This window comes from Sturnus vulgaris, chromosome 1 (assembly GCF_052056855.1).
Source record: "Sturnus vulgaris isolate bStuVul1 chromosome 1, bStuVul1.hap1, whole genome shotgun sequence".
Classification (NCBI taxonomy): domain Eukaryota; kingdom Metazoa; phylum Chordata; class Aves; order Passeriformes; family Sturnidae; genus Sturnus; species Sturnus vulgaris.
In genome coordinates this window covers 122,951,958-122,964,142 of record NC_142243.1, presented here as the reverse complement: position 1 = coordinate 122,964,142, position 12,185 = coordinate 122,951,958, and the positions used below count along the sequence as shown (strand labels likewise).

Below are 12,185 nucleotides of genomic sequence, written 5' to 3'. Positions count from 1 at the left end.
AACTTCTTATAAAACTAGGCCTTGAAGCTCAGCAACTCACCAGAGCTGAGTCACAACTCTGTAAAGGGGAAGGTACCTCATTATAGCCACAGCATGAATGGAGGACCTAACTCATGAGGTAAGCAAGGTCAAGGAACACTAGAGCATAGAGTCGAGAAGAGTTTCTTTTAAGGATTTTCATGGGAGGTTAAATTAGTCTTATTCATAGAAAAAAGCCAACACAAAAAGTCTTGTCTAACTGATAGAATCTCTTTCCAGCACTAGCTGATTTCATCTAGGCCAAATACTGGCATGACCAAAGTTCTCAGTAAAATTGATTTATAACATAAACCTTTCACATAAATAGTGAGACACTTTTTTCCTAAATAGGAAGCTCAAACACAACATATGGAAAACAGACTAAATAAATACATTTGTCATTGCCATAAAAGTGCACTGACAGACATGTCACACCAAAAAAAAATTTAAAAAAATACCATACTCACTGAGTATAATTGGCTTAAGAATCGCTTTTGCTATAGCAGTACTTAGATTAAAAGAGAATCTAGAAATCCAGCTGCTTTAATAACAAATAAGATAAATAATTTTGCAAGATCTGTGAAGAAAGCCTTCCAGACAGAGGATCAGCTGGTGAAGGAATTTCAAAGAGACCCTCATTTATCTTCTTCCCCCTTCTCCATTGTCCTTGAGCTTTTTTTAACTCCTGTTCTCTGCTGCTTTTATAAACTGCCTAATCGTCCTGGTGAAATGACATTTCCATCCAATTTAATTTTAAAAGTGAATAGATGTAGCTTTACCAGAGTCCTTTGCACTCTTCAACTCATGTGGCAAACTAAGAATAGTCAAACAGATGTTTTGCACAGACACAGTGACACACAAGAGTGATCTATGCACCCATTTTCCTTAATTTACTTAATAACTAATTGATTATTTTGTGTAATAGAAATTCTGTCTTTATGTGCAACTCCTTAATGAAATATGTACCACAGCTGAATAATATCTACATATACTGGCAAGTATGCACTCTGTAATCCATAGCCAGTGCTGGTGTAGGTATCCAAATATGTCTGTATTCCCATTAGTATGGTGGGGTGTGGGGAGAAAGAGCAGGAAATGAACATTATTTTTCAAGTCCTATTCTGTAGAAATTAGGTATATATGGTCCATAAAATCAGATCATAACGTGTAGCAATTCTGATATTAGTGATCAAGTAGACCTTTCCTTTTCCGTATGCATTAGTACAACAACTGGAGGAAATTACAGCTAAAACTTTCAGGAGAAAACAATTTTTTGTAAAAGTAACTTAACAGTGCAGAAATCAGAAAAGTAATAATCATGAACCAAAATCCAACCACCATACAACACATTTCAGTTTAAAACTGTGTCACAGAAGCATAACCCTGTAAGCTAATTCCAGGAATGTTGGTTTATTACCCACCGTAGCTTCTGGTTATACTGCTTGACTTTTTCTAGTGAGGCAGCATTAATCTGAGCTTGAAACTCTTCCACTGACACGCTGTCTCTGTAATAGTATCCTTCCATGCTCTCCAATGCTGTGAGAAAAGAGAGTGGAAAAGAGAAAGATCAGTATTAAATATTTAGTAATTGACTTCTTTGTAGTTTTGTTCACACACAAGTGAATTACTTTTTAACCTTGAGGCTGTGACCCTACTGTGAATTGCTGAGCTATTTCCATATGTAGTCAAATTCGTACAGATCCCTCTTAAAGATTTCATTTACAAGAGAAATTATATTTCTTGCCCTGTGCAAAATATAAAGGAGAGCAATAATTTGAGTTTCTCTGCTTTAATTAAAGTTTTCCTGCCTTTTGAATGCAAATGTGGGGTTTAATTCTGATATACCCTGGAAGAAAACAGTAGAATGAGCTGAGGTAGAGGAAATAAAGGATCAATGTAACTTTCACAGAGGGAGACCTAATAACTTCTCATGAAGCACGATTTTGGGAGATGTGGAACATCTCACCTAGAGGTTCCTCTAGTTATCCCCACTGATAATGTGAATACTTTCCTCTAGATCAAGTAAAGCGAATTTTGTTGAATCTCTGAAAATGGTCTAGAAGTTTCTTTTCAAGGTAAGTGAAGTCAAATACTCATCTGTGTCCACCTTTGCTGTATTCATTTCACCAAATCAAGGATAAATATTGCTACAAGAATCCAGGAACTCAACAGAAACGTCAATAAAAGGATTCTCATGAAAATTTGGACTGGAAATATTAAGAACTTCTCATTAAGATGTCAACCACATTATAACATAAACCCCAACTCTTGGTGAAATATGATTTTTTTTGTGGAGAAACATGAAAGACTTTGCAATTAGGAACACTGCTCCTTTAGTAATCCAAACACATTCTAAGAACTCATCACCCTATCAGAAAATGCAAGCCATAAGCAGAGTTTTCATGGAAACATGCTGCTGCCTTACAGCTTCAGCTGCACACAGAATATTAATTCTGCTTGTATTGCTTAATATGACCAGTTAATAAATAATTCATTCATTCATTGTAAAAGAACATGCAAATTGCACTCCCCTTCTGTGCTTTCACAGTTTGTAATTCTACTTCTGTGCGAAAAATACTAAGTTTCAAGAGTCAGACTTGATCCTTCTTTGGTTCTAAGTCACACCAGAAAGCTCAAATAAAAATATCCACTGAACTCCTTTTGTAACAGCATGCTAACACAAACAGAATTGATAATCCCTACTGCTTATTTTACTGGCATGAAGTTGGTTTTATTCAATTAGATTATCCAAGCGGGAAACTCAGTCATGTGTGAGGACTGACAGGAGCACAGAGTCCTGCCTCTGCGGGGTCAGCTCACAGGTGCAGGCAGGGACTCCCATGCTGTGTGCTTTGTCCCTGCCCTCTCTGAAGGGTTTAACATTTTTACACCCAATATATTAGAAAGTTCTTTTGTAAGGAAGCTTTCCTCACAAGCATGTCTTCTATGGTATTTTTCAATCCAAGATAGGATATTATGGTCTGAAGGCATGGAATAAATGGTTGAGAAAGCAACCTGGAAGAGTACAAGCAGAGCATCACAGGTATTTCTGTTGTTCAGTGTCTTTATCTCTATAGCTACTTTATTATTGTAGCTAATGACAAACTGGGACAAGCAATGGATTACACCCAAGTGCAGGGCCACATAAAGAGCCAGGCTCTTCACAATGGTGTGAACTGGAATAACGAGACAATCCACACAAATTGAAAGAAGAGCTGTTCCAACTCAATAGAAAAAAAAACTTTTTCACTATTAGGGCAGTCAAGTAGAGCAACAGATTGCCCAAGAGGTTGTACAGTTTCTGTCCCTGGGTGCTTGCAAGATCCTACTTGTTAGACATCCAAGCCACCTGGTTTCATGTCACAGCTGTTGCTGTTATGAGTGGGAGGTTGGAATAGAGATCTCCTGAGGTCCCTCCCAACCTGAATTATTCTAACACTCTATGAAAACCTAAAAAATGTTTCAAAACTATAAATAATTAAGACACTATGTAACAATTTTAAATAAACAAAATTTTCATTTTAAATAGTGTCTTTAAATTCATTGCCGAGACATTAAGTCTAATGTAGGAAATAGAGAAATCTAAATGCCAATAGCAATATCTCAACATCCTCAGCCCTAGTCCTGCAAATCGGGATCCTTTTGAATGTATACACACTTGGGTATGTGGTTCAACAAATCTGCTTTTTAAAAATGGAGAGATAGATAATATAGCCTGGGTAGACAACAAAAAATGTTATAGTTCCAATCATGTAGCTATGTAGACTTGTAATTTTAGGCATGGAGCTCTGACACTCAGAATAGAGGAACGCAGAGATAAACAGTCTGACATCCACTGACCAGTGCCTTTGACGAAGTATTCCAAAACCATGATTTTCTAAGTGTTCCATTTGAAAATATCATAAACCATTGCATTTTAGGCAGGAAACAACTTACCTATGTTTAGATTAGGGGAGCAAAAATTTGCTTCACAGAGAAACTTAAATAAGATTTCTACATTAGTAGCTAATAAATTTCAGTTACAGATGGGAATCTACTGAATTAGTTTGATGGCAGCCAAACCTCATAGGAAAGAAGTAAAAAATAGAATCCCAATCCACTCATTAATGAGGTAAAAAACCTTCAAAATAATGATTTTAACACTAGGATTTAAAGACTTATCCAGGACTTCTTATTCTTGGAGTCCAATGGACTTTTTTAGAGGATGATCCTTGAAAATTAAAGAAATTTGATATGATAAAGAAAGAAGAAACTTTCCATTCTACTGAAAAATACTAAGCAGATGTAAACACTTGAATGGATCCTTTTTCTTTAGCTGACTACAGAAATGCTTATCCTAAGAATTAAATTTTTTTGGGCTATTGGAAACAGAAGTGGAAAAAATTTTGCTAAATAAATCTCGTAACACACCAAATCCCCTCCCCAATCTAAAAAAGATCGTATTTCCAGGAATTCAGCTGAACCAAGGTATTTTCTGTTCTCTCTCAAGTGCTTTTTTTGTCTCCTTTACTGAAATTTGCCTCCTGCTCATTTTTCCCTAAGACTGAAATCAATCTGTTCAAAAGAAAACCACCGAAGTCTTCATTAGTTTGTTTAAAAATAAAATTCCAAAGATCTTATTTATATAAAAATTGTGCTTTTTGACTTTATAGTAAGTTCAGCTATTTATTTATACTTCTGTGCACTATTTTCTTTTACATCCTGCTTGTCTACCAGAGACCAAGCTCCCCTCTAAAACTTCATTTGTATGCCTGACTTCTGCCTATTCCACACAGACCCTGGAAGCCTTTCACAAGGTATGGAGTATTTTCGGCTCCCTGTGAAATCAAAAGCAGCTCAGGGCAATCAGCAGCTCACATTCACCATTTCAGTGAAGCAAACTTCATGCTCCTGATGACTGTAATGACACTGCAGCTAATGCAGGCTGCCTGTAATTTATGAACAGTCTGAGCATCAGCGCCACCATTCCTCACTTGGTAATGTTTGCAGAGCAATGACTACATAAGCCTGAAAATGCTATTTAACTCTTCATAACATTTTCAGGAGACAGAATTCTCAGGGGGATAACAATTTAGTCCTCAAATATGAAGTAATGGGAAAAGATTACAGTAGCATTTGAAAAGCAAAACACTTTTAAGGACAAGTTTCATAGTCTGACTATTGTCCATTAATGGCTAAAAAGAACAAAACAATATTGATAGATGAAGATTCACCCTTTGTGGTTGGAATCATGTAACTGGCATAAATTTAGAAATTGATGACCATGCCTCTATTTTTTATTACTGATATCAGCATTTCTTCAATTTACATTTTAATTCTAAGTGCTCAATAAATGTTCACCTTAAACAATATCTAAATATAAGGATTGTACCCTTATTACTACAGAGGATTCAAATCAGAGTAAATAAATGGGAGTTTAAAGAGAGTTAGCTATTATGTGAAAGAAGCAGGACAAGGGGAATTGAACCTCAAGTTCTCAAGTTACCTTGTGAAAAAAGTACTGGGTGGATTTTAAATCCGCCTCCATTCTTCAGCCTTTGTGGAAGCTGTTCAAAATGGTAACCATCAAGGTAGAAGTAAACCTTTAGTGTTTGCCGGCTTCCTTCTGCTTGGTATGTGATTGGTACATCTGAAAAACAGCCAGTGTTACCATTTCATTGTAAGCAATGACACATTCTTTTCCAGAAACTGTTGCACACAAAATTAATGCAGTTAGATAAAAAAATCACTGCCAACACAACATTCAGTATTTTTCATTATACGTTGTTCCCATAGATAAGTCTCCAAAGTTGAAAACAGTAACAACAAAACATAGTGACTTGCATTACTATTATTATTATTGCATAGACTTTTTTTACTGTGAGCATAAATCACATTGTACCTAAATGGTAAAGATTCCAAAGGGCATTTTTCAATACTTATGGTAATAAGGAAAAAACTTCTCTTACTGATTATGCAGAATCATAACTGAAAAAAAAAAAATTGCCAGCTCTTGACTACTGTATGCATGGTCAGAGTGACTGTGGTGGCAGCATTTAAACGAAAAGAAAATAGAGAATTCATTACAGTCCTCGAACACATGGAGGTTCTATTTATTAGCACAGACACCTCAGTTGAAAGATCCTGCAATATGAACAGTTCATGACAGAGTCACAGGAGGCCCTCCTGGAGCTGCATTTCTGTGTTGTTACCTGGTTTAGCAGGGATTCTTTTTAAAGCACTCTGAGCAGGGACCTTACTTGAATCAAACCAAAATAACTATGGTCTTACACAAGCTAAATCCTACCTGACTACCAGGCCTGTGCTACTCAATTCTCCTGAGCACAGGGAGCTCTGTGGAGTAGCTTTGTGTCTTCTGGTTTTGGTTATTGCAGAAGCTCTCTCAAGTGTGGTCTTAATCCAGCAAAGGAATTGTTTCAGAAGGGCTTGATGTGAAGCAGACATGCTCTCCTCCCTTCCCAGGGGACTTATGAGACAGGAAAAAAATGAGGCCTCTTTGCTCACTAAACAAAGTTCACTGCAGGAAAATATCTACTAGCTGGATATATATTAATAAAGGAATGGCTGAAAATGAGCAAAGTGTATGAACAGCAGACTGCAAAGAGTCCTTTCCTGCTGAGTTGGGCAAGTTTTGTGAGGAAGGGATCAGGACCCTGATTGTCTGCAGCAGCAGGGCTCAGAGAAAGCTTCTTGCCCAATTTAAAGCAATCCAGATAGTGCCTGCCATGTCCTTTCAAGGAACTCTTCAAAGAGTTATTTATTTTTCACACAACGAAATGAAATATGATTTATGCTTCTTCATCTGATATCGGTTGCATTTCCCTACCAAAACCTTCAGGCTATTTTCACACATTTCTTCAATAACAGCTGGGTCTTTTGGGGACTTTCCTGATGCAGTCACATACTCCCAATAGAAAGTTCAGCTAAGCAAACAATTTTGCCCCAAGGTTACTGACATTGCCAGATAATGATTCTGCATTGTCACCGATTATAACTGTATTTCAGTACATCTAGGAATATCAGGAGAGCTATACATCTACTTATTATCCAGAATTCCAAGTTATATAAGATTCCTTGTGGGAGGTGATGTTCTAGGAAGAAAATATATTACAAAACCAGTAAAACCCAGACATTATTTACTCACTTGCGACTAGTGGTTCTGGCTCTGATTGTCTGAAGTAGAAAGTAACTTTTTCCAAGTCAAACAATGCAACCAATGTATCTTCTAGCATAGCTTGTTCATCAGCCTAAAAAAGGCAAAATAAAAATTGGAAAGGTCATTTCAGCCAGATGTTTTCCCTACCAGAAAAGATATAAGAGAGCAGGACATCAAATTAACTACAGTGTTGCACAACATTTCACTGCTGCAGTGTATAACCTATTTAACTCCTAGATTAGGTGAATCTCTGTTTCTATTGGCATTATCCCTTTTATTACTAGTTCAAGATTATTAAAGTTAATCTTATCACATCATACAGTAATATGTGTATAGTTAATATATAGCTACCATTATTTCTCATATCTTTTAATCAAATCATTCTGTCATTATTCTGTAAGAAACCAGACTTTAACACCTTGTCTTGCCACCAGGTCTATCTTGTTAAGTAATAGAAGGGAAATGTGAAAACTGTGTATTTTTTAAGCCATTTCCTTTTAAAATTTCCATAACTTTAGGATTTCACTTATGAACAAGATATTAGAGTTTATTGTGTCCACTCTAAGCACCAATAATTGAATCGGAAACTAAGAGAAATTATAGCTCATGATGACTTGCACTTCATCTACAAAACTCCAGGCACAAATCAAGTACATAGATGTACCAATATTCTGATTTGCACCTACAGTTCACTCTGTGTACTTCTGAGCTAGAGATAGTAAAAGAGATCAGGATTTCTAAAGACACTTAACTGAATCTTTAAAAAGGAAAATAGTAATCTACAATTTTGTTTACCTTGAGTTAACTATGCAGAGCAATTTTAGCTTAAATCAATAATCACTTAAAGTATTCTATTCCTTATACAGCCCTCCCCTGGCTCTTTAGATTAGCAAGAGCCAAAAGGAAATCCGAGGCATGCATTTTTCCCCCTCTAAGAACTGAAACAGTACGATGGCAAAGAATAATAAATAGCTTTCCATAAATTGACAATAAATTATAGTTTACAGAATGATAGAACAGAAGAAAAAAAACCCCATGATTTTCCCTGATCTATATAGTGAAATAGCATTCTCCCTTGTACTTATGAAAAAGCAAATCTGCTAGAAATATCTTGTCTTCTGGCTCAATTTATTAAGTTTATGGACAGAGTGATTTTGTCAGCAGAACAGTCTGAATACCATAGAGCAGCGTGGGAAACTCTTGCACAACTGCTCATTCTTTACCGAACTCTGGCCATAATGAGTGCAATTTCCTTCAAATACCCTTGTTTAAAATAACACAGATCATTTGTAAGCCAAATAGTACTGAGAAGGTATTGAAAAAGCTTCCTTTAAATACATTTCCCTTGGTTAAGAATTGTTAGGCAGAAAAGACTAAACTTTATTTTCAATTGGACAATGCATACTGCTGGTATCTGATTATGTGAAAATAGCTGAGTAGCACACACTTTCACTACAAAGGAAATCACTGCGATCTCGAAAGAAAAAATATCATTATTCAGAGCTGCAAAGACAACAGTTGCTTTGTGATAACATAACAACAAAGCACATGGAAAAACATTAGACAGGCACCAATGGAATTTACTCTTGAACTCCAAGTATTGCACCACCTGTTGGTGTTACACGTTGTCAAAAAGCATCCAGGACCCAAGACATGAGTCCAGGCTTCCCAGACTATGCTCCTCATGTGGATAAAGAGTCTCTGATTTTATCTGTTTGTAAGCTGCACATACCCATGCAAACCCATGTACCAAAACTGCCTGTGATGTAGCTGGTTACACTGGCTTAAGTCAGTGCTCTCCAACAATAGCATAGACTAAGACTTTATGACTGTGCTTTAGAAATATCTTTATTTGTATTGGTCTCTTCTGCTTCTAAAGTTTCTTGTGTCAACTTGTCAGCAATTTGCTGCCGAGACAGACAAGGAGAGGAAAGAACATATTTGATACTAAGAACATCATCTGTTATTTACATGGAGTTTTATTTTCAGTGAGCAACTCCAGAGGTAGAGAAGACTGTCGTGGAGCAGGCTATGCAGACTGTTTCACAGTTCCCCTGGTTAGCAGGAACCAGTCTAGTGTGAGAAGCATCTTAAATAGCTAAAGAAGCACTTTGGATAACTAAGGATTAAGGGACTACAAAGCCATGTCCCATTTTTAATTGTTTCTTAAGCCATGGCTCTTTGCCAAGCCTTGTGAAGAAATAGCTGATTTCCAATTACTCTGACAGGCTACAAGGATTTTCCATATCACAGGAGCAAAACAGACCAGCATGTTTACTCCTTCAACTACTATACACCTATAGTTTTTTAGGGGGAAGTGTGATAAAATTACCTAAACCAGGTATTTTATTTATCTTGTATTGTTGCTTATTGCAAAACAAAGTTCTGCTTATCACCTTATAGTACATTCAATCCCAGGGAACAGCTACAACAGTAGTGGGGAGTCAAGGGTAAACTCACCATCTGCTAACTCAAAGCAAACGGAATACTGTCTTTGTGAAAAACTTATTTCCCATATCATAACCAAGTATTTCCCAAATCTGTAATTATCTGAATTGTACCTTTTCCAAATAGCAGCTAACTACGTACCAAGATAAGCACAAAGGACACAGAAAATAAGATCGACATCTGAGACTATTTAACCATGTCCCTGGTTCAGGGAATGAAAAGGGGCTCTAACCAAACATGACACATGAGGAGCCTTACCAGGTTTGGAGAGAGCAGGGACTGGAAATGAAGGAGAAGACCTGCACTGGCTATCTGCTCCAGCCACCTTCTGCTGGCCTCCAGGGTCTCCATTTCATATTCTTTGTTGTTGTCAAACATCTGATTTAAGGCCACCATCAGCTGCTCTGAAAACGCGCACACTGTGGCCACCAGGCTCTGGCAGAAGACCATGTCTCGCCTCAGTTGTATCTCACTATCTGTGAGAGGTAGAAGCCAAAAGAGGAAAAGCAAAAGTAAGCGGGAGATTAGTTAACAAAAAAGAAACTAGGCTGTAATTCTTTGTCTAAAAAAAAGTCATTTTCATGTCAAGCAAATTACAAGTCAACAGCCTAATGTTATCTCTAGTTAATAGTACTCCATGACCCAATTTGCCATTTTCCTCATTAAAATATTATTTGATAATCCTAAAATTGCATATGAGTGTATTTAAAAACTGGAATTTAAAGTATTTCTTCATAAACAATGTACATTTCTCTCAGATTTTAATGTATATGTCATAAATTCTATGTACTTGTGATGTCACAGGACAATGGAGGCAAGTCAGGTCTCTTTGCTGCAATGTGAGAGAAAGCTGGGCCCACAAACATTTACTTTCCACCAGAAAGCAAGGACAGTCAGAAGCTCTTAACATGACTGCATCATCTGGTCAACTCCACAGCTACCAGCTGGGGAGGGCAGATGAAGACTGTCTGCTGGAAAACAAAGTATTGCTCCCAGAACACCATCTATCCAAATAAAATTTATATGAATGTGAATCTATAAAATAAGTACAGAGCAGCATCACATATCCAGGTGATTTATGATATTTATGGTGCCAGGAAAGTCCAGAACAGGTCTGTAGGTAGATAGCTATGGAACATTAGCAGCTGATTTAAATTAGGGACTAGCTAACCTACCAAATTATTCTCAAGGGCACATGTATTAGATTAGCTAAAGGTCAAAAAGAATTAGAAAGGGAAACATATTCTCAATAAAGAACAAAACTGTGATGATAAATATTCAGCACTTCGTTCTTGTCCTCTTTTCTGAAGGTCTTCAAGTAATTTTATCATTATAAGCTGTTAAGCAAACACCAATCACAATGGTACAGGTAGACTTCATCTTTCTCAGAGCAGGAGAAGCAGATCAGGTGATACAGAGGTCTTTCTGAAGCCTAAATATGCTTTAGTAGCATGTAGTTAGCATTTAGTAGCAATCTTTGCTACTGGATTGCTCTGCCTCCAAGAGGCTTAGTTCCTTTTCCAACTTTTCTATAGAGCTGACAAGAATTCTGATGACTGGATAAACCAGCAGAAATTATTCGGTACTCAGGGAATTACTACCAAATTTTAAAATGTGCTTTTTTTGGAGTCCAAATATTTCTCAAAGTAATCTCATTCTGTCTATTTTCCTCTGAGATCTTCTTCAGTCTTTTCCTCAGCTATTGATAATAGTGAACAATCCTTTGCTATCATTTCCATTTTGACAGTTTCTCAGAACCTTGAGAATATTTTCCATAAATAGTCAAACCACTACTGTTTATGCACTGTGACTCAATGCCTTTTTTATTATTTTTTCTTTCTTTACTGTTCAGATCAACCTCTCTGTCTCTCTCAACTTGTGCAAATCCAGAACAGAGAGAACTTTCTTCTTTAAAAACAACGTACGTCTCCAGCTCCAAAAATCCCACTGGCTTCTCCATGGTCAAAAACTTTTCAATGTTACAGCAGTGCTCAGGATTTGAGCCCAACACACATTGTTTCTTTATTTTGCTGAATTTCATCTCTTTCTCTCTAACAGCAGCTGGCTTCCTCTGCATTTCCTGCTTCTGAAGCAGCCTTCCTGTGTATCAAACACATTTCTAAATCTCATTTAATACTACTAGAACATTATATACTGAATAGAAGAGCACTTTGCAGTCCTTTTACAAAAATATTTTATACAAAATAAACTAGAGAGTTTACCAACTTCTTTTAAAAAAAACCTTATTTTAAAAAATCAAGGGCATTTAAAAAATCAATCTAGGGCATTTTCTCAACTCACTTCTGATTTTAAGATAAATGAAGAATTACTAAAATATTTTCTAATATTTTGAAGAAATCTGACAACAAAGAAAGATTATGATCCCCTTTATTATATTGGCCTTGTGTGTCATAACAAAGATACTTAAATAATGCACTCATGCACTGCTGTAAGATGGTCAAAATAATGAGCTTTTACAGTTAAATTGGACTGCCCACTTGAACACGTAGGCACCTACAAACTGTAGGGAAACTTGTACCATATATTGTATATATATACTTGT

General features: G+C 36.6%; 1 protein-coding gene across 1 annotated transcript in view; it reads right to left on the bottom strand.

Annotated features, from left to right (window-relative positions):
- Positions 1 to 12,185, bottom strand: part of PREX2 (phosphatidylinositol-3,4,5-trisphosphate dependent Rac exchange factor 2) — a 169,533-nt gene that overhangs the window by 42,495 nt on the left and 114,853 nt on the right. The window contains exons 32-35 of the mRNA XM_014873008.2: positions 9,881 to 10,098; positions 7,163 to 7,265; positions 5,504 to 5,647; positions 1,440 to 1,554 (exon numbers count right to left, since the gene is read on the bottom strand). Of these exons, the coding sequence (XP_014728494.1) occupies positions 1,440 to 1,554; positions 5,504 to 5,647; positions 7,163 to 7,265; positions 9,881 to 10,098 (580 nt within the window). The remainder of the gene's footprint in view (positions 1 to 1,439; positions 1,555 to 5,503; positions 5,648 to 7,162; positions 7,266 to 9,880; positions 10,099 to 12,185) is intronic.